The sequence below is a fragment of the Ahaetulla prasina genome, chromosome 1, assembly GCF_028640845.1.
Source record: "Ahaetulla prasina isolate Xishuangbanna chromosome 1, ASM2864084v1, whole genome shotgun sequence".
In the NCBI taxonomy this organism is placed as follows: domain Eukaryota; kingdom Metazoa; phylum Chordata; class Lepidosauria; order Squamata; family Colubridae; genus Ahaetulla; species Ahaetulla prasina.
The window spans coordinates 167,096,156-167,120,074 of NC_080539.1; the positions used below are offsets into that span (position 1 = coordinate 167,096,156).

The 23,919-nt window shown below is 37.7% G+C and overlaps 1 protein-coding gene across 3 annotated transcripts in view; it reads right to left on the minus strand.

Annotated features, from left to right (window-relative positions):
• The window catches only part of RANBP17 (RAN binding protein 17), a 225,166-nt gene extending 201,672 nt beyond the window's left edge, over positions 1-23,494 (minus strand). For 2 of the 3 annotated variants that reach the window (XM_058180874.1, XM_058180853.1), the window contains exons 1-9: positions 23,339-23,494; positions 19,418-19,564; positions 11,049-11,139; positions 8,233-8,399; positions 7,626-7,691; positions 6,778-6,882; positions 5,776-5,941; positions 4,377-4,450; positions 1,319-1,438 (exon numbers count right to left, since the gene is read on the minus strand). In XM_058180874.1, the coding sequence (XP_058036857.1) occupies positions 1,319-1,438; positions 4,377-4,450; positions 5,776-5,941; positions 6,778-6,882; positions 7,626-7,691; positions 8,233-8,399; positions 11,049-11,139; positions 19,418-19,564; positions 23,339-23,356 (954 nt within the window). In that variant the 5' untranslated portion in view covers positions 23,357-23,494. Of the gene's footprint in view, positions 1-1,318; positions 1,439-4,376; positions 4,451-5,775; positions 5,942-6,777; positions 6,883-7,625; positions 7,692-8,232; positions 8,400-11,048; positions 11,140-19,417; positions 19,565-21,324; positions 21,413-23,338 lie in introns of those variants that run through there. The other variant, XM_058180863.1, reaches the window with a different exon arrangement.
• Positions 23,495-23,919: the final 425 nt, after the last annotated feature.

Genomic DNA, 23,919 nt, shown 5'->3' on the forward strand with positions numbered 1-23,919 from the left:
TGATGTGTCCTCTGTCTCATTCCCAGACCACTGCAGAGACAGCATGGAGTTGATAATCTTTACTCCATTGATAAAGTGTTCTCCCTCTTCTTACAGTACAAATCTTATTATATAAACAGCCTATAGTACCTTTGGTCACAAGGGTGATGATGATGATGAAGGTCAGGGGCAAAGTTATGTCCAGTTCCTGCTGGCCATTTAATTCTGCCATGGACATGCCACCATCCCATTCAGTTGCCTTTCTATTAGAATACCATTTTTAATGGAGGAATACTCTTTACCTACCCTCTTACAGTTACAATCCTTACAATTATTCCCCTCAAACAGGAGATTTCTACCAAAAATTATACCTACAGCGTATATAATTTTCCACAGATATTGCTCACTAAAAATAGGGATGAATTAAAACGTAAAAATCATACAAGTTTCTTGCACATGTCTACCTTTATGGAATGTCATTTTTCTTCAATAGTTTCTTCAATAAAATGTATATGTTTTGCTTTTTGTAATATAAAGTGTGAAAGGTAACAGTAAAAATTACATTTTAACAAATGCATCCCCTTATTAAATCTGGATTTAACCAGACAAAACCAGCAACAAACAGCCATAAGGTGAGCTGGTTGCTAAGTGCCCAAAATGTGTGTCACATGACCACATATGTATCTGTGTCTTTGAAATCAGGTTGTTAAGTCAAGGACTATCTGTAGGCATTTAGCAGATAAAATTGCTAAGATTTGGATCGGGGCACTGGAGATGCAGGTTCGTTCAATTATTTGGGAAGAGGTTGAGCCAGTAACTCCTAAAAAAGAGGAAATTATTCTTTATGCTGTGCAATGATGATGGCTTTTTTGAGGAAGAACCTTTTGTTTGCTATTAACTCCACAGAGAGCTGTTTGAGGTTCTCTCCAGATGACACTGTCTTTTGGGTTTTATTTTTCTACTGTTTTTATATGATAAGCAGCCCAGAGTTGTTGAAATTGGTAACCAGGATATTTGAAATATAAAAATTCTTGCTTGAGTGGATTCATTCCAAACTAATCTAACTAAAATCAGACAATTTTCTGAACTATTAAACCAGAGTTGAACAAAATCCAGATAGATATGAATTCCCATTCAGACATAGATAGCACTAGCTCAAAAATATGAGGCAGATCAGATGACATAAGACATAGTTGAAAACTGGCACTATCATTTCAAATGCCTCCATTGGCTATTTAACTATTTTACTAAATATCAATCTTAATATTTACAATAAAGATATCCTAAGAAAAAATGGAACAAATATGACTCGAATCTATGAGGAAATTGGGGAAATTACCTGAGGATTTTCAAGTATTCTTTTTACTCCTTTAATTAGATTACCAAGATACTTGGCACGTTCTGGATTGCTAAATAGGGATCGTCTTGTAGAAGCAAACTGAACTAAACAGGAAAGTGCCTAAAAGGGAAATAATGATTTAAAAAATGTATTAAGTGGGACATAAATATTGGTTTTTGAACCAAGCAAGGACTTTGCTGCTATTTTGCTTCATTTGTATTTACTTAAAAACACTTTTAAAGTTGAGCCTGCAGCTATAGTCATACTATATACATATTTAAAATATAAAAATTGCCATCAATTTGTATTTACCATTGTGGGGAAAAAATCTAGTAAGGCGAAATAAATTACAATAAGATGTGTAATATCTCCAAGATGCCTACAATTGAAAGATAGATATCTACATTTTTGTATAAATCAAGTGGTTCACAAAATAATAATGGAGTTTTGATTGCAATAGCTATGTGAATGCCAACCAGTTACAATGCAACATCTGAACTGCAATGCAACATCTGCAACTATGATAAGACAAGGCCAAAACAAAGCACAGAAATTGGCACAGTACATAACAGAAAGAAGGAAGAATAGCTAGTCCATCAACCATTCTAGAATGTGTATAACTATTTGTGCTAACATTGCCTGAAAGTACATGTAGAATGCAGTCTCTGAAAATTCAATATTTAAAATGAGTGGCTGGTCTTGAAAAACAATCCACTCCTGTTATAAATATTTCAGATTTATTTCACAATAGACACCCAACCAATCTATTGGCCAAAAATAGACAAGTGTAAACAAATTATGCACTATCATAAAGACAATTTACATAATAAAATCTGAGCTACATCACTCTGCCCCAACTATGAAAAGGAAGGAAGGAAATTTATAACAAATCAAGTACCAGACTTTATTTAGTCATAGGCCAAAATTCTAACAAAACGTCAACCAATAACCATGTAACAAACCAAAATATTAAAAGAGAAAAATGTAATTAATTGCTTTCTGAACAATCTATTATAACTTACCGTGTTTCCCCAAAAATAAAGCCCTGTCTTATATTTTTTTGAACCCTGAAATAAGCGCTTAGCCTTATTGCCATCCGCTCAAAAGCCCAATTGGGCTTATTATCAGGAGATGTCTTATTTTTGGGGAAACAGGATAAATTATACTCTGAGTTTCCTTACAGGATCATGACTGAATAGAATTTTGCTACCATTTTTGAGATTTCTAAGGACTGAATAAGCTAATAGAAAGAAAGGTATTATCTTCTGCAGTACATTTAAAATGCAGCATTCCTCTTAAGGACTCACTCTGAATTACTTTTACTTTAATTTGTATACCATTAAATATTAGGCTCAGCACTTCAGACTAAGAAGCACAATTATAGTAGAAATATAATTATTTTCAAGATGATTAACAAAAATAATTACATTGGAAGTTTTTTTGCACATGAGAGAAATGGGTTTTTTGCCTACTCTTAGAAGATTAAAATAGGATTCCCAAGTATTTTGTTTTCTTAACTTTGCTCAGATTTCTGTTGATTTTCTGCTTATGGAGGACAATAACACATTGTTTTATTAATACAACCTCTTTGTTTTTTAAATTTTTTTTTCTTCTTCTCTACAATAAGCCTCTAAGGCTCATAAATTCATCATTCTATGTCAGGGAGAGGAGAAAGCAAAACAGACATTGTTTATTTGCTAGAATGGGAGATAAAATTCTCTTTTTGTTAGGGATTGAATTAGGGAGTTGACATAAAGAAGTAGAAAATGGACCAAAATACCACCTTATTTTAAAATCCTTTTGTAAAATGAGAATTCGGGCTAAGAAGTCTTTTTACTCCTTTGATTTGATGCTATACATTCTGCATGTGTGTATTCTTGTTGAGCATCATGATTAGTAAGAATGCAATCTACAATATTTACTACTTAATTTGTGGTTGTTGTATTTTTATTACTAGGGATGGGATGAGTCTGCGATATTTCCTGTTCATGCAAAAATTAAAATGTTTGTGATGGGTGAAAAGACCACACTTATGATTGTTGCAGTATCCCATGGTCATGTGATCAAAATTCAGACACATAGAATAGAATAGAATAGAATAGAATAGAATAGAATAGAATAGAATAGAATAGAATAGAATAGAATAGAATAGAATAGAATTTTTATTGGCCAAGTGTGATTGGACACACAAGGAATTTGTCTTGGTGCATATGCTCTCAGTGTACATAAAAGAAAAGATACGTTCATCAAGGTACAACATTTACAACACAATTGATGGTCAATATATCAATATAAATCATAAGGATTGCCAGCAACAAGTTATAGTCATACAGTCATAAATGGAAAGAGATTGGTGATGGGAACTATGAGAAGATTAATAGTAGTGCAGATTCAGTAAATAGTTTGACAGTGTTGATGGAATTATTTGTTTAGCAGAGTGATGGCCTTCGGGAAAAAACTGTTCTTGTGTCTAGTGGTTCTGGTGTGCAGTGCTCTATAGCGTCGTTTTGAGGGTAGGAGTTGAAACAGTTTATGTCCAGGATGCGAGGGGTCTGTAAATATTTTCACGGCCCTCTTCTTCTTTACTTCTACTAAGTAAATAAGTGCAGTGTTTCACTTAACAACTGTGGCAAGAAAGATCATAAAATGGGGCAAAACTCACTTAACAAATGACTCACTTAACAACAGAAAATCTGGGCTCAACTGTGGTTGTAAGTTGAGAACCATCTGTATATAACTGCAATAGTAACAGTGACCATACAGTACCTACTTTTCTAAATGTGTTGATGAGTTACTGCTTATGGAGCACAGGTGCCACCGCAGCCGTCTCCTCAAGCCAGAAAATAGGATTGCCCAATATTAAATGTCCTACTGACCTTATCTGCAATAGTATACTTCCCAGGTTGAACTAAGGATTCTATTGCAAAGCATAAAGATAATAAAATTTCAGGACACATACAGTAACAAGACTTTTTAGTTGGACAAATTTATCAAACACATACATCTTTAAAGAAAGTTTCCTACTAAATAAAAAAGACTAAAGATGCTTTGTACTTACTAACTGAGACAGCATTGAAGGGAGGGAATGATACAGGTCAAAAAAGAGATCCAAAGTCTCTGGTTCCAGGAAAACTGAGAAGAACAAAAGTGAAAATAAATAGATGGCTTGTCTTTTCTAATTCATGTCTCTCTCAAAAACACAATTATACATTTAAAATAATGTATAAAACTTTGAGAAGTTTTTGAATATTCATTCCTATTGAGATTTAAGAGCAACAGCTAACAGAGTAGAAAACAGAAATAAAACTACTGTTGAACATGAAAAGGGGCTTATCTCTGAGAAGCCCCTTTTCATGTTCAACAGTAGTTTTATTTCTGTTTCACAATTTCTAACACAATTCCATTATATGACACTGCAATACAACTGTCCATTTTCTAACGTTACGGTTTTTTATGCACATTTATTTGGATTTTATAGAAAAAAAAGACATTTTGTCATGAAATAATTTACCAGATGGCATTTGTCTGTTTAAATTATTGTTACTTTATATGAAATTCAAGCAGTCTCAGAATAAAATCTTTTTCTAAAATATAATTTATAAGAAACTGTTAGATAAATTAAATACAATGTATCTAGTATGGTATTTAATCAGGCACAGATCAAATTAGGCAGAAAAATTCCACTAACACAGATGAATTTTCAGTCATTTTTCAAAGAATTCCCATGTCTCTCTTTAGATTCTGTCCACACTTCATCGAAATCCAAATCATACCATGTCAGAAAGGAGACTCCTTTGATATACTTGTATGAATATGAACCATATTGAAAGAGGTAGATATACAATACGTACAAAATAATCAACTAAACTTCTGTGGGATATATTATTTTGTCAGAATATGAATTGGTGGCTTAGTGTGGGCCTGGAATGTTTTAATGTCAAATGGATGACACCATACGTTCAAACAACTTGTTCCCCAAAAAGAGAATAATTTATGATTGGGTATGAGATAGCAAAATCCTCTGAACCCATCATGACATTGATTCTTTCCCTTCACACCATCATGAAAGGAGTTGTTCCTGAAATCCATCTAATCAAGTAAGACTGTGTCAACATGGACCAGTGTCAAGACAACATGTGATAGGCCAGATGGTTATAAATTGCTGTTTATCTCCTCGAACCTAAAAAACTGAATAAATCTCACATAATTACACTAAGCTGTGCACTGCATACCAGTATATAAACTGCATCAAAATCTATATTCAAATCAGCACGAAATAATTTCATCCTCAGTGTCTTGAGAATCTGTCATACTAGGGTTTTCAGGCTCCAACAGATAATGATAGCCCCACACTTATTCTAAAGAATTCTACTGACTGGCTACTTCAGAATCCAAACACATCTGGAAGGCACATTAGAAAAAAGTAAATAGATTATTATCAGTGATTATTCTCTTACTTGATCTCCAGTTTGTTGGAATTTGTACAGTACACAAATCATCTGCAGATTCATCTGCTGAACTACCAATGAAGTCATAGTTAAGACAATTGAGGACAAGCTTCAGAAGATGTATTGCTAAATTTTGTTGTTGTTGATCTTGAAGATTTAATGGTTTTGCCAATATCTAAATCCAAATTTAAAAAATGTGGTTCAGTAACATATTTCTGAATAATGTAATGACATTATCTTAAGAATCCCAATACAATATGTCAAGAATTCCAATATGTATCACTCACAAATGTGAGTGGATGTGAGTGTGGCCAAGGAGGCATGGTGCACATGCAGCAAAGCTCAGGGAGGATGCACAGGTGAGGGAGACTTACCAGAGCAACTTGCAACATTCCCTACCAGCTTCCCCATTGACTTTACTTGTGGGAAGCCAGTAGAGAAGATCACAAATCGCAATTATGTGACTGTGGGCTGCTGCAACCATCATCAGTGTGAACTGGCTGCCAAGCATGCAGATTATGATTATAACTGCAGAGGTGTTGGGACGACCAGGACTTCAAGGGACTATAATTGTTAACTATAACTATCACCATTCATTCAGTGCCATTGTAACTCTGAGTGGACAATAAAATTTAAATAACAATTATTTTGCATTAAAGACAACACAATCTTCTAATTTGAATTATAATAAAGACAGAAAATGATGGAAGGACTTGTAAAATCAACTACTTTTGAGTTTTTAAGAAGAAATTGTATATATACACACATATTAGTCTAACTGCAGATAACCCAACTCCGAAAGTGAAATGGGTGATATTTAGATTTGAAAAATAAATGAATCTCAAATACTCATTTATCACTTTCTCACCATGCATTTCATACTAATCTAGCTGCATATGTTTCTGGCTAAAAAATATATCCACGAGTGACTCTAGGAATAAAATAGCAACAAAATATGTTCAGATGGTAAATAAATAATCTCACTATAATATGATTAGTGTTTGGGCCCACCTCTTTCAGCAGTGAGCATGCCAACATCAAAATTTCTTTTAGCGTGGTATCACGGAAAGAGATGGCAATTCTACGATGTTTTGATGAAGGTCTTGAATAATCAATCTAAAAAAAGAAAGAAAACTCTTCATTTGAATATTATATTATTTAAAACAGATTTTACAGGTGGTTACTATATACCCATAAAATGCACTATTATGAGTAAAAGAATGTTACTATTTCTAATCCAGCCAATACATTATCTAAAATTTATAGCAACGCCTTAGTAGTCTTACTATACTTATGTTGAATGAAAAAAGATTTAAGCAAGTTATCTAAAAGCAGCAGAACCAGCAACAGGAACGGTAACTTTGGTTTAATTATCATCAGGCCAAGCCCAAATACAACCATGCACAGTCCATTGGAGTGGTCACGTATAACAAATTTAAATAATATTATTATGGAACATTAAAAATGAAGAGCACAGTAATAGGCCTGTCAATAAGACAGATCCTTTTGATGTTTCTGGAACCTAGGTTAAAAAGAAAAAAGAAAAGAAATATCGAGAGTACATACAGTGACAACTATGAATGGGATGGTTCATATCAGATCCTGCTGATAACACAAGCTCTGTTTCTTTTTTCAGATTATTATAACTAATTACAATATGAGTAAAACTGATCCTATTTTATTCACTCAGTGAGTTTTGAAACAATCCATTTTCAAGCTTTATTTGACAGAAAGTTTCTCTTTGGGATTTTTATCCTATTTATTGTGTAGTTTTCCCTTTCATTAATCCTGCCTCCAAAACACTATGACAATAATCTGGTAGCAATATAAACTAATATGAAGGAAAGAAGTATACTTACAAAATTCATTTCCTGAGTTAGTTCTGAAAGAATCATTACTCCTATTATGCAGTGATCCACGGTCCCCTATAACAGAAACAGACTATGAATAAAGGCTTTAGATGGCTTTGAGAATAAGCATTCATGTTAACTACATTATTCATCTTCCTTTTTTCAGTACGAACACACAGAACAAAAATATGTGCATTTCTTTGAATGCACTCAATACCTCAACACTCGACTGCTTCAAAACTGATCGAATTTGGTATTTGATGTGTTTTGAAGCCTCCCATATAGCAGAAAATATCTGCTGCAAACTCCGCGTAGGCATCAGGAAGGACATCCAGCCAGTAAATGCTCAGCTCCATTTAATCACCCTGACTCCACCCCGAATAAAGGGATTAAAGGATTGTAAAAAGAAAAAAATGTGAAAGTTTTGTGCCTGCTTATAGGTGTGATAGAAAGCTCTATGTTTGCATACTGGATTGTGAAAATATATGCATAATAAAGGAAAAATCTATATTTGGGCATGCCTCAAACCAAAAATATTGCCTATCTTGGGCAAAAGACTAAGAAATATTCTGCATATTTTATCATTATTTTTTAACAAACATTTTCTCTTTCTTACCTGTAAAAACTTTTTAACATCAGCAATAATGTCTCTAAAAACCAACTGGTCTTTCTGAACTTCAAACCATCCTAATTTTGTGATCTTTGCAATTACTTGAACAAGAGCCTGAATCACAAAAAGGGCCAATTTTGGTCGAGATGCAATATAATTTAGTATATAGTTTCCTGTGCCAAGATATAAAAAAATTAAATAATTATTTTCGGTTAAAGACAGCACAATCTTCTAATTTAAATTATGATAAAGATAAATGATGAAAGAACTTGTAAAATCAACTACCTTTTGAGTTCTTAAGAAATTATCGTATATTCGCACATATTAGTCTAACTACATATAGCCTGACTCTCAAACTTTTAACTAAAGTAGTCCTCGATTTATGACCACAATTAAGCCCAAACTTCCTGTTGCTAAGGGAGACATTTGCCAGATTTTTGGCCCGTTTTACGACCTTTCTTGACACAGTTGTTAGGTGAATCACTGAAGTTTTAAGTTAGTAATATAGTTGTTTAAGTAAATCTAGTTTCCCCATTGACTTGCTTGTCCAAAGGCTACAAAAGGTGATCATAATCCTGGGACAACTGCAACCATCATAAATATGAGTCAGTTGCCAAACATCTGAATTTTGATCACATGAACATGGGGATACAGCAATGGTTGTAAGTGTAAAAAACGATCATAAGTCACTTTTTTTCAGTGCTGTTGTAACTTTGAATGGTCACTAAATGAACTGTTGTAAGTCAAGGACTACCTGAATAAGGGAAAATGCTCTACCAATGGATAAACCAACCCTCATTTTTCATGATATTTTGGCTACAAATTTCAGGGCTTCCTTACTTGCAGATGGGCTGATACATATGAATATATATGGGAAATAAAAAAGATAATTATATGCATCACAGATGAGCTCTTTTGAAGATTAAGCTGAACACAAATTTTTAGATACATATTGGCACTTAAAATTCTCAGCTTATCCACAAATATATGCAGCATTTATTTTATGTAGCTTACCTGCCTATTAGATATGAGCTCAGATATAACTAAAATGGTTGCAAAGTTCTTTTATACTGCTATTAATATAAGGCACTAGTTATATTTGATGCAATTGTACTAATTGTACTAAGTTAATGTAATTATGTGATTAAGCAAAAGCAATTATAGAATTCATTCAGGTAGGATGCAGAGTTGTAGAAGCCTGCCTCAGCATTGAAGTGAAATGTTTCCATGTTCCAAAGCTAAATTTTATAGTGAGAAGTATTCACATTCAGTCTGTGAACAACAATAGTATTATTAATATCTAGAGAAGAAGAGAATATAAACTATAATACAGAATACAGAGTTGGAAGGGACCTTGTAGGTTATTTAGTCCAACTCCGTGCACAAGCAAGAGACCCAGAGGTTGGCTGCTGCCGGTTCAGACCAGTTCTCCCGAACTGGTTGTTCAGATTCTGCATGTTTCAGAGAAGTCGCAAATTGGACCACCAGTTGGCCCTGCCCCCGCCTGTTTTTCGGGCCGTTTTCTGGCAATTTTTCTGGCAAAAATTGGCCCAAAATGCTGGCTGTGAGAAGTGAAGCCAGGTGTGCCGGACCCAGACGTATCCCAGGTCCCCACGTCCCAGAAGCAGCAACCTTGCACACTTCATCTCTCTGCTAGCCTCCTTCTTCGCATGGGATCACCCAGCAATGGAGACAGAGAGGGAGAAGGGGCAGTGTTTCTGTGTGCTCCCGTTTCTCTGTGGCATTCTCCCCTTAATGCTAGCAGCCGCTGCTGCCCCCTTCTCCCTCTCCGGTTCCACTGCTGGGCGATCCCATGCAAAGAAGAGGGCTAGCAGAGAGGGGAGAGTGCGAGCTTGCTGCTTCTGGGATGAGAGGATCAGGGAAGCGTCTGGGTACAGCTTTCCCAGCTTCTCTTCTTCTTCCAGCCAGCTTTCCCAGTCTTGACGCAGTCTCTCTCTCTCCCTCTCTCTCTCTCTCTCTCTCTCTCTCTCTCACACACACACACACACACACACACACACACACACAAGTTGGATCTTTCTTTCCTCCGAACCCCCCACAGGAAACCGCTGGATTCCCTCCCCAACCCTGCCTGTCCCCTATAAGTACCACCCATACAAGTGACGTAGTTGACCACGCCCACTCAGTCACATGACCCACCCAGCCATTCATTAGGGCAGGGAACTGGTTGTTAAAAAATTTGGAGCCCACCACTGAGGAGATCCTACACTATAATGTATATTAGGGACATAGAACTGCAAGACAAAGCTGCAAAGAAACACACAAGAAAGAATCACTTGAGTCAAAATATTACATAGCATATTATGTACCTGATTTCACCAAAATAACTCAAACTAATCCAATTTTTTTTGTATTCAAGATCAGTGTAACACTCTACAAAGCAGTTTAAATATGATACCTATCATTATTTTCATTTTAAGGACTATACATTACTGTCAACAAACTATTCTATTTGATTGCAAAGATATACTAGATGCTTGTACAAACGTGGTTCTTCTCCTGCTCGGGTATTTACATTTTCTTATTTATATAAAGCATAAAACAAACAATTGAACACATTTCCTGCCTGGGCAGGAGGTTGGACTAGAAGACCTCCAAGGTCCCTTCCAACTCTGTTATTATGTTATATACCATCTCTAAAAATGAGAAATCCCAGATTATAGGAAATAGTCTCATCCTTCAGTTATGAAACTATGATAATGAATTCTTTAAAAGTTATATGCTTAAATTGCTACTATACTTTAATCTACATTGAGACTATAAACATAATTTTACTATTGAAAAGAATAAACAATGCTTACTGATGTCCATTCTTTGTTGAATAGGTAAAGGGGTGGTTTTGCATACAAGTTTTGAAAGACATGTTGCCGCCAACAATTGCGCGTAGGATGTCTGGAGAAAAATATACACAATTCAAATGATGATAGTAACACTGGATAATACTAAAGATTTTTAAAGCAAACAGACAATCTTGCAACAAGGAATTCTTTTCCTAATGTTTTGGTATTTAATGAACCAAATCTATTCTAACACATAATTCTTAAGATTCATAATAAGCAAAGAACCCAACACCATATGAATAATATTAAAATAACAATTCATTTTTATAATTTACTTATAGTCCTCAACTTACAATGTATTTGTTTAGTGACTGTTAGAAGTTACAATGGCACTGAAATAAGTGACTTAGAGCCTTTTTTTACACTTAAGATCATTGTAGCATCCTCAAGGTTACTTGATAAAAATTTGGACAGTTGGCAACTGGCATGTACCGTATTTTTTGGAGTATAAGACGCAGCGGAGTATAAGACGCACGTTAGTTTTTGGGGAGGAAAATAAGAAAAAAGCTGATTGGCAGGTGGATTGGCCTCCCAGAATACCCACAATCAGCTGTTCCCAGAGGTGAATTTTAGCAACAGGTTCCTTGGTTGTGAGCTCTGTGCCTTGCTTTTTTTTCCCTGCCTCTGAAGCTCTGTTTGGGAGCTTCTTTTCTGAAGCTTCTTTCAGCCTCTGAAACCTCCATTTGAGAAGCTGGGTGGGGCTACATTCGAAGTATAAGACGCACCCAGTTTTTCACCCTCTTTTTTTTGGGGGGGGGGGAAGGTGTGTCTTATACTCCAAAAAATACAGTATTTAGGAGAATGCACTGTCCCATGGTCAAGTGATTTGTAACCTTCCCAGTTGGCTTCTGACAAGCAAAGTCAACGGGGGAAGCCATATTTGTTCAATGATTAAATGATTCACTGAACAACTGTGGCAAAAAGGATCATAAAACTCACTTAAAAACTGCCTTGCTAACAATGACAGGTTTGGATTGAATTATGGTCATAAGACAAGGACTACCTATGTTTATTATTTTGTCATTTTAGTAATTTACCATTTATTTATCATTTTGCTTATGAAAGAGCCTTTCTTATTTTTATGATTGATTTTGGTAAATAAAATGATTGCGGGCACCAGTAACTATTTTTCAGAATAAATACTATAATACACACTGCTTTACATAGCCACACAGATATCATGTAGCAATACAATGCATAATTAAGTCACTATTATATGAATATATTTATATATTATATGGCTATATGATTACATATAACTTGTATCATTATTTTCAACATGTTCTAGCTATATCTACATTATAGATAAGGTCATATTTTTATGGTTTTTCAGACATCAATACACATCTGCAATTTTCTTAGAGCTTCGTTGGTACCAATAGGGTTTTAACAAAAGAAATGGGTAACTTATTTCTTTTAGTGTCCTCATATTTCCATCAAGGAATTTCCAGCTGGCAATCTGCCTTTGATTGCTAATCCAAAACAAAGGGAATAAACTTGTAGTCCATCAAACAATTAAATAAAATACCCTGTAATCTGAGGATTTTTAACACTAAATCTTTTTAAGTTAAATATTCAAGCAGTCATTAAAACTTTCTGTAGCATATGGAATGCTTTAAGATGGTAACTGAATCCACGAAAGAATTTGATACATGTACAAGAATTCTAAATTCTAAACTATATTTAGCTTCCTTTAATTATCAACACACTTCTTTATGTAGTTAGTGAAGTGAAAATGTGTCATTCATTTGTTGTCATTTGATAAAGGCAAACAAAAAAATAACTTTTGTAAGACAGTCTGACACATACAGGGGAGACAGTGCTGTACTTATGAACAGGTTACTTTCTGAGAGGCTGATACAGTCCAAACAAGCAAAAGTATGCAAAAACATGGTGTGAATTAACTTCTCCCAACTTCTGGTACCTTCTAGGTTGGAGTTGCAGATAGTTTTGTAAATATTGCAGAAAGTGTGTAACTTGAAAATTTGTACGTAAAATCTTATAAGAGCTTTTAGAGCCTGGCACTAACATTGGGGCCAATTGCACGCATTTCAAATTTGGTACGTTTTTGGCTTAGTACTTGGTTGTAACATTACATTAGTGTAGCTCTTTCACTTCATGCAACCTGGCAAAGACAGTCAAAATGATCAGAGCTGAATAGGAAAGCAGCATAAGTAAAAAATGTGACCAAGTTTAGGGAACTGGGGAATATCAAACTAAGAGAACACTAAGCATCAGGACAAAATACCCTCTGGTTAATTCTTTTCCAGAGCTTAGTGTCTCAATTACTATATTAAACTGCAAGCTGAACAGAAGGAACACCTCAAATGGCTCTATTTTACCCTAGTGAGAGAATCTAATTGAAAAAATATATATATGCAGGTTTTTGACACAGATATTTTCAATAGACACATTGAGCTCTTTTTCTGTACTGAGCAACAAAATACTAGAATTCACACTTTTAACCAAAAATCGTTCTGTCACTTAATCCAAAGGAACTTCTACTTCATTCACATGAACCAAATCATCTTCATGTAAAACGGTATGCAGCATTAACATATTGGGTACGGTACACATAAAACTGAGACATTCTTTTAAAATATTAAGCCATGTGCCACTGTTTTTGAAGTGTCTGGTTTACTGGGCTTTATTTGAAAATTATTGCCCAAGACAAGCACTACAATCATAAGGAATAATTGCTACATAAAATGTTAATGCTCCATCTAGCTTTTAGAGGGTCACTTTTCCAAACATATAGAATAGAATAGAATAGAATAGAATAGAATAGAATAGAATAGAATAGAATAGAATAGAATAGAATAGAATAGAATTTTATTGGCCAAGTGTGATTGGACACACAAGGAATTTGTCTTGGTGCATATGCTCTCAGTGTACATAAAAGAAAAGATACGTTCATCAAGGTACAACATTTACAACACAATTGATGATCAATATATCAATATAAATCATAAGGATTGCCAGCAACAAGTTATAGTCATACAGTCATAAGTGGAAAGAGATTGGTGATGGGAACTATGAAACGATTAATAGTAGTGCAGATTCAGTAAATAGTCTGACAGTGTTGAGGGAATTATTTGTTTAGCAGAGTGATGGCCTTCGGGAAAAAACTGTTCTTGTGTCTAGTTGTTCTGGTGTGCAGTGCTCTATAGCGTCGTTTTGAGGGTAGGAGTTGAAACAGTTTATGTCCAGGATGCGAGGGATCTGCAAATATTTTCACGGCCCTCTTCTTGATTCGTGCAGTATACAGGTCCTCAATGGAAGGCAAGTTGGTAGCAATTATTTTTTCTGCAGTTCTAATTATCCTCTGAAGTCTGTGTTTTTCTTGTTGGGTTGCAGAACCGAACCAGACAGTTATAGAGGTGCAAATGACAGACTCAATAATTCCTCTGTAGAATTGGATCAGCAGCTCCTTGGGCAGTTTGAGCTTACTGAGTTGGCGCAGAAAGAACATTCTTTGTTGTCCTTTTTTGATGATGTTTTTGATGTTAGCTGTCCATTTGAGATCTTGCGATATGATAGAACCCAGAAATTTGAAGGTTTCTACTGTTGATACTGTGTTGTCAAGTATTGTGAGAGGTGGAAGTATGGAAGGGTTTTTCCTAAAGTCTACCACCATTTCTACGGTTTTGAGTGTGTTCAGTTCCAGATTGTTTTGGTTGCACCACAAGTTCGACCTCTCGTCTATATGCGGATTCGTCATTGTCTCGAATGAGACCAATCACTGTTGTGTCATCTGCGAACTTCAGTAGCTTAACAAATGGATCATTGGAGATGCAGTCATTGGTATACAGAGAGAAGAGAAGTGGGGAGAGCACACAGCCTTGGGGGGCCCCTATGCTAATTGTACAGGTATTTGATGTGATCTTGCTTAGCTTCACCTGCTGCTTCCTGTTTGTTAGGAAGCTTGTGATCCACTTACAAGTCTGTTCCGGTACCTGTAGCTGGTTTAGCTTAGTTAGAAGAATGTCTGGAATGATGGTATTGAATGCTGAACTAAAGTCTACAAAAAGGACCCTTGCATAGGTCTTTGGAGACTCAAGATGTTGTAGGATGTAGTGCAGAGCCATATTAACAGCATCATCTGTTGATCTATTTGCTCGGTATGCAAATTGCAAGGGGTCTAAGAGCGGATTCGTGATGGTTTTCAGGTAGGAAAGCACTAGCCTTTCAAAGGTTTTCATGACTACAGATGTTAGAGCAACTGGTCTGTAGTCATTCAGTTCCTTGATGGTGGGCTTCTTCGGCACTGGGATGATGGTAGAGTGTTTGAAGCAAGAAGGAACATAGCACATCTCTAGTGATTTATTGAAAATATGGGTGAAGATGGGGGCCAATTGGTCAGCACAGACTTTTAAGCAAGAAGGAGTTATCTTGTCTGGGCCTGGAGCTTTTCCTGGCTTTTGTCTGTGAAATAGGTCCTGCACTTCCTTTTCTGTGATCACTAGGGGTTGTGAACCCAATGAAATGGGGTCAGTTGTAGGAGGCTTGGCTGTTGTTGGTGTGTCTGAGATGGGGGTTGTGGAGATAGGTGGCTGTAGTTTCCTTTCAAACCTGCAGTAAAACTCATTCAGGTCATCTGCCAGTTGTTGATTACCTTCAGCCTGGGAAGGAGGTTTGCCATAGCCGGTGATATTTTTAAGAGTTTTCCACATGTTTGCTGGTTCATTTGCTGAAAATTGATTCTTTAGCTTTTCAGAGTAGCTTCTTTTTGCTGCTCTTATCTCCCTTGTTAGTGCATTTCTGGCCTGATTGTACAGCATTTTATCACCTTTTCTGTAGGCTTCCTCTTTGGAATGTCGTAGCTGCTTAAGTTTAGGTGTAAACCAAGGTTTGTTATTACTGTGTATTCGCAAGTTCCTTGTAGGTACACATAGGTCTTCACAGAAGCTGACATATGATGTTACAGTATCTGTGAGTTCATCCAGGTCTGCAGAGGTATCTTTAAAATATTCCAATCAGTGCAGTCAAAACATGCCTGTAGCTTTAATTCTGATTCCTCCGTCCAGGTTTTCACTGATTTAATTATTGGTTTTATGGCTTTAAGTCTTTGCCTGTAAGCAGGTACAAGGTGAATCATGCAATGATCAGAGTGTCCTACAGCTGCACGTGGTAAAGACCGATAGGCATCTTTTAGTGTTGTGTAGCAGTGGTCTAGAGTATTCTTGCCTCTGGTGGGACAATTGACATGCTGAAAGTATTTTGGTAGTTCTTTCCTTAAGTTTGCCTTGTTTAGATCTCCCAAAACAATGGCCAGTGAATCAGGGTGTTTGGCTTCAGCCTCCATGATTTGGTCAGCTAGAGTTCGTAATGCCTCGTTTACACAGGCTTGTGGTGGGACATAAACAGCAATTAGAAGAAATGAGGAAAATTCACGAGGCGAATAGTAAGGTTTGCAGTTGATAATTAGAGTCTCTAAATTGTTGTCACAGAATTTGTAAATTATGTTAAAATCTTGACACCAGGATGAATTAATATATAGGCATAAGCCTCCTCCTTTCTTTTTACCAGATGTTTCTGGGATCCTGTCTGATCGTTCAATTTGAAATCCTGGAATGTTCAGGCTGCTATTTTCAATTGATTCATTTAACCAGGTTTCAGAGAAGCATAGGACTGCTGAATTGCGAAAATCAGAATAGTATTTGTTTAAGAGGAGTATTTCATCCATCTTATTTGCAAGTGAGCGTATATTTGTTAGGAAAATTGAAGGCAGAGGAGTTTTAGGGCGAGTTCTTAGCTTGATTAAGATCCCAGATCCCAGATATACAGGTAGTCCTCAATGTATGGAATTTCCACAAAGCTACTTCTCACCCAGTTTTAATGTTCTGACATCAGCTCCCCCCCCCACTGCATTTTGGGTGCTCAGCAACCAGCCCGCATTTACGACCATTTGTAGACCATTTGTAGTCATGTGTCCACAATTTACAATGGTTTTGCCAGGAATTGGTATCTACTTCTGGTTTCTGGTAAAACCACTCTATAACAGGGATCCCCAACTCCTGGTTCATGGCCTGTTGGAAACCAGGCCACACAAGCGGCAGGCAAGCGCACACAGCTCCATTTGCGCATGTGCGGGATTAGGTTGTGCCTGCGAAACCATTCCTTTCCCCCTACCAGCCCTGGTCTATGAAGCTGGAAAGATTGAGGACTGGTGCCTTATAGCAATAACTGGCTTTGTTTAACAACTGCTGCAAAAAAGATCATAAAATTGAGTCCGGTCATGTGGCCTATCAAGACTTAATTACTGTAATTAAATGGATCAATTACAGTTGTAACTGAGGACTACTTGTAAAGTTCCTGGTCTACCACATGGTCAATACAGTATCCACCAGAATCTCAACAGATTATCTCTTCTCAAAATTATATGCAGATAGTTCTCCCTTAATGAATGGTTGCTTAGCGACCAGTCAGTTACCATAAATTCCCCCCCCAAAGGTTCTTATGACTCAGATCCTGAATTAGGACAACACATCTCCCTTGCGGTCAAATGATCACATTATGAGCATTTGATAACCAACTTGCATTTATGGCCATTTGCAACATTCATGTACTTCCAGCTTTTTTTGCCAGTATTTACCATTTATTTCCAGTTTTTGGCAAAAAAAATGCTCATTGGATAAAATGGTTTTGTTTAATGATCATGGCACTCACTTAACAACCACGACACAGATGACTGTAAAAATAGGCATGGTCACATAGCGGCCAACTAAAGAATTTAGAAACTATGACTTACAACCATAATTCTGGGCTCAACTACAATTGTTAGTTGAGGACTATATGTATAGCTGTACGGGTCTGGATGGGGAGAAACAGGCTCAAGCTCAATCCCTCCAAGACGGAGTGGCTGTGGATGCCGGCATCCCGGTACAGTCAGCTGCAGCCTCGGCTGACTGTTGGGGGCGAGTCATTGGCCCCAATGGAGAGGGTACACAACTTGGGCGTTCTCCTGGATGGACGGCTGTCTTTCGAAGACCATTTGACGGCCGTCTCCAGGAGAGCTTTTCACCAGGTTCGCCTGGTTTGCCAGTTGCGCCCCTTTCTAGACCGGGATGCCTTATGCACGGTCACTCATGCTCTCGTGACATCTCGTCTGGACTACTGCAATGCTCTCTACATGGGGCTCCCCTTGAGGAGCACCCGGAGACTCCAGGTAGTTCAGAATGCGGCTGCGCGGGTGATAGAGGGAGCCCTCGTGCCTCCCACGTACCCCCTCTCCTGCGCAGACTGCACTGGCTGCCTGTGGTTTTCCGGGTGCGCTTCAAGGTTTTGGTAATGATCTTCAAAGCGCTCCATGGCATAGGGCCGGGTTACTTACGGGACCGTCTGCTGCCACCGAATGCCTCCCACCGGCCCGTGTGCTCTCACAGGGAGGGACTCCTCAGGGTGCCATCGGCCAGGCAGTGCCGACTGGCGACGCCCAGGGGAAGGGCCTTTTCTGTGGGGGCTCCCACCCTCTGGAACGAGCTTCCCCCAGGACTTCGTCAACTTCCTGACCTTCGGACCTTCCGCCGCGAGCTTAAGACACATCTATTTATCTGCGCAGGACTGGACTAGATTTTTAAATTTTAAATGTCTAAATTTTAGATTTGGTTTTAAATCGGGTTTTATTATTTATATGTCTATTTTAAATATTTGGCCTATTTAATAAGTTTTTTAGATTAATGTTTTACTTTGTATATTTATGTGTTTTTTATATGGCTGTACACCGCCCTGAGTCCCTAGGGAGATAGGGCGGTATAAAAGTATGAATGAATGAATGAATGAATGAATGAATGAATGAATGAATGAATGAATAAATAAATAAATAAATAAATAAATAAATAAATAAATGGTCACATCCGTGAACTTGGACATATTCATGGAATCTTCTTTTTGAAAACAGTATTGAAATAGTGTACAACTGCCTTCTTCCAATATATTTTCTCAATTTTCCAGCCACGTCTACAGCTTTGGGCTTTCCTAGAATCTACCATTCAAATACCAACCAAGTCTGACCTTACTTAACTTTTGTCAAGGTATGACAGATGCTGCAATCTATTGTGGATAATAATAAAATCTCACTTGAGGGTATGTATTTTGTTTGGTTTCCTCCTTTGGTCCAATGCTGCAAAAGCTTATGAGTTCTTTGTCTATCATCACTAATTAATCTTACTACTGCTATTATAAAATATAACAAAATATATAACAAAAAGAAAAATCTGATAATCAAATGTATCTTGATAATACATATACAGTCTTGGTACTCAGAAGGAAATTTGAGCAAAAAAAGTATAACAAATATGTATATCAATAATGAAGTTTAAAGTGCTTACCGTTCCTTGTTCCAGTAAAAGTTGGCACTGACTGAGACATTCAGGGCTGTTAATAAGCTCCAAAAGAACTTTTTCTGCTTGTATTCTCTGGGCTAAATCTGTGCCCTCATATAGCTGTTTACAAAGAACTTCTAATTCTGCTAAACTCTGTTGGGAGGAATAAAACGTCAGATATTAAAACTTCATATATATTTTCCTGAATATTCATGCAAATCCATGTAATTAATTTATTCATTTATCATTCAGATGATATACCTTGGCAACGAATGAAACAATATTTTTCAATGGCAAAGAATACCGTAGTTAGCATTTAAATTTCCTTAATAATCTGAAATACATGTTTTCCCCCCCACTTAGCCATCCATGAACTGGATGGCATAGATCAAGCACTTAGACTAAATTAGTAAAGAGAATGAACACTTTCAGGGATATGCTTGATCTGTGCCATTCACTTCATGGATGCCAGCTTCTAATTTTAATTTATTTTTCCCTTAATTTCCTGTTCTATGACAGTATTAAAAGTATAAGATGCGGTTGCCCAAACATTATCCCAGGTTTGATTCATTTCTGTTCCTGATGCACAGGATAACACAATGAATAGTTAGAACAGTTGTTTCCATTCAGTTAAAATGCATTTAGTTTACTCATCTCAAAATGCAGTATTTATGTAACTATTGATAATTAATGTAAATATTGATAATTAAGCACATCAAGGGATTAAGGCAAAACTAATTAATTGTAATTGTTTCAACATAATTAAAAGTAAGTTACGTTTACTACACTGTTCCTGACCAAAGACCTCAACTGCAGTTATGAAGTTAGTGTAGTGATTGTTAAGAGGATCTGGCTTCCCCATTGATCATGGTTCTCAGAAAGTCGCAAAAGATGTTCATATAACCACGGGACAATGCAATCATCATAAATACATGCCAGTTGCCAAGCATCCAAATCAAACTGAATTTTTAAGGAGGATAAAATAACAATAAAAATGAACAATAAAGTGGTTGGATAAGTGTGCACACCCTTAAAACTTTGTTGAAACACATTTTGATTTTATGATAGAATTCTGTTTGTTTGTTTTTTGGGTAGGGGCCTATCTGCATGGCACAACTTGCCTTGGGAAACTCTGCCCACTCTTCCTTTCAAAAGCGCTTCAAATCTGCCAGATTGCCAGGGCATCTCCTGTGATCAGACTTCTTCAAGTCACCCCACAGATTTCCAATTGAATTCAGGTCTGGACTCCGGCTGGGCCATTCAAAAACTTTAATTTTTTGGTGAAGCCGTTCTTTTGTTGTATGCTTTAGGTCTTTCTTGTGTTGAAAGGTGAAATTCCTCTTCATCTTCAGCATTTTAGCAGATTTTGTGCCAAAACTGATTGGTATTTGGAACTGCTCGTAATTCCTTCCACCTTGACTAAAGTCCCAGTTCCAGCTGAAGGAAAGCATCCCAAAAGCATAATGCTGCCACTATCATGCTCCACTGTGAGTATGGTGTACTATTGGTGAAGCACAATGTTGTTTTTGCACCAAACATACTTTTTGGAATTATGGCCAAAAAATTCAACCTTGCTCTCATCAGACCATAACACATTTTTCTACATTGCTGTAAGAGGCAACTGAGTAAATGCCAGAAAAATCCTACAAGAACAGTTGAACTTTATATGGGTTTAATCAGTCACTTTAATTGATGGCAAGTGTGTACTGACTACTATTTAACATCAGTTTTAATGCGATTAATTTTGAACAACGCCACATTTCTATTTATAAGAGGGTGTGCACATTTATTAAACCATATTATTGTACATTCTTTATTGTTATATCCCCCTAAAAGATTTCAGTTTCTTTTGCAATTGAATCGCATAGTTTATGTTATATTACAAGTGGGGGGAAAAATCTGAAATGATTTACCATTGTCTGATTTTTTTTTACATCTGAAAACACTGACATTTTAATAGGGATGTGTAGATTTTTTATATCCACTGTACATTTTTATCTTGACCAAAATATCATTTTTTTCCAGTAGAAACCTAGATTTTCTTTTATTGCTTCAAAATGTTCAGGAAACCTTTTATCTCTATTTATAATATAGTGTAATATGAACTCTTCTAAAAGTATGTAGGAAATTATGCTGTCTCAAAGACTCTATCTAATATGGTCTGTCCTTTAGCAAAACTCAAATCCCAAATCAAATGGGGATTTCATTTTCCATCACAAATCTATACCAGAGAGCACATGAAAGATAACACACTCATGAACATTTCATTTGACACATCATCTTCTGGTATTACAACTTCTCCTTATGAATTAAGTTGCAAAAATTTTCTATTATTCATATAAAATTCTTATTTCCTTATTTATTTAGCATAAAGAGCTTCTGCACCTTGATCCTATAATATCAACCATTCAGTCTTAATTCCTCTTTCAAAAAATTATCTAAAATTTAAAGAAAAACCTGGTTATATTACTAAAACTTCCTTACAGAACTCATAGAAAGCCATCAGACCCGACTTTTAAAGGAAAAATAAACTTTTATTCCTGCTAAGATAAAATAACCAGATGATCTATGGTCAACGGAAGAATTATTATTAACTGCTATGCTTCTTTCCACAAACTTAGATCAGATGGACACCCTGAATAACACAAAGCAATCAACTACATTTTAGCCTCCTTTTTTGGTGCATGCCCTGGCCATGTGGTCAACTGTCATGAAGAATCTGAAAACTAGGCTAAGCACTAACAAAACATCTCTCACTTATACACGTGGTGCAAATCCAACTTGGGTTGTTGAAATGTAGCCATATTTGTGTTAGCCATCCCATAAACCAACTAGCATATATTAATTATCTTCTTCCCCACCTATCTTAACATCCAAATCCTTGAAAAAAAAGGTCTAAATTTGACTACAAATTCCATAAATATTTATTTTCTGGGTTATGTTCTGTCTGCGTCGCAGATGAAGAACACATGCTGTCTGTTCATGGGACTAAAGAATGGCATTTTTTTTAAAGGAATCCTTAACAATTTATTTCAACATTTTGGGGAAGAAAAAAACACATAACCATCCATGGATGCTATGAATATAGTAATAGGTCCTTGAGATTGCATTTATTCAGGAAAGAGGGATTATTTAAAAAATGGAGTTTTATCTAGCTAAACTCAAATGAAAAAATCTCTCAGGCAGCTGAATCTCCACCAATACACTATAAAATCTTCTAAAAAATCTTTTTCACCCTCCACGCCATCCATATACTTCACATTCTGCCTCAGTCACTCGTACTCCTAGTTTCTACAACGTAATTTTCCACCTGCTCTACAATGATGCAGAGCAAAAAGCCCCGCCTGGGGGCTTGAAGAAACCGTTCTGGGGGGGGGGTGTTCTTCAAGCAGGTTTTTGGGGTTGGTGTAGCTTGAACCTCTATAACTCCACTCTCCTCTGCCCCTATTGCAGACGTCCGCCTCCACCTCTGGGACCGCTGCCCAAAAGCCAAGCACTTTCTAAAGAGCCATCACTTTACTAAACGCCACCTCGGGGAGACCACCAGCCCCCCACACACACACACACTATTTTGCCACCTCTCAAAAACGGGAAAGTGGGGTGTCCCCCGCCCAGTCCCCAAGGACCGGCTTCCCTCTGCTTCCACCCTCCTCTCTGCAAAGCCTCAACTGGGGGAAAGAGAGGCGGGGAGGTGGAGATGGCGGGGAGGAGGGAGAGCCCCTTCTCGCCTCTCCTCCAAACACAGCCCCCCTGCAGGCACTGCCTGCCCAGGAGGAATGCGCTACCTGCCCCCACCCACACCTCCAACGCCCCGTTCCGCGGCCGCCTTTCCACCCTTTCTCGCCCTGCCTCTCCTCCCGGCCTATCCGCCCAACGGCCCGCCTAAGGCGCCCAACGCCCACCGCCCCCGTTCCCTGGCACACCAACCTGGCCGCCCAGCGCCATCTTCCAGGCAGGAGGGTGACGCCGAGAGGAGCCGGGGCGGGGGAGGCGCAGGCTGCTGCGGTGCCCGAGCGGGCCAGCTGGGAGGAGCGAAGCGGAGGGCAGCGGGGCCCCGCCGGCAGGAAATGTTCGCGCCGGCAGCGGCTTGGGGCAAGTGGAAGGAGGGAGGCAGGGCGCGAGCGACTTTAGGCGGGAAAAGGGAGCCCGGTGGAAGGAGGAGGCCGAGCCGAACCTGCCCCGCCGCTTTCCTTCCGCTTTGTTTTAACTTTATGCGGAGGGAATGTAGCGCGAAACGCTTTCCTCACTTACGGTGGTTGAGAGCAACGCCGTCGGAATCGGCCACAATTGATTGCATCCCGCAACGCCGACCAATAAGGCATCGCTTGCAGTCGCGGCGGCTTGGTTCAAGTAAACGCTGCACCAGAACTCATGGTGGCTAAGCGTGGGGCATCCGACCACTCTCGGCCATCGGTATGTCCCCGTATCCATAGGAAGAAGCAGGAATAGAAAGAGTGGGGCGGACGGAACACCCGTTGGGCTTTTTAGCAGTTTGCGGTAATTACTCC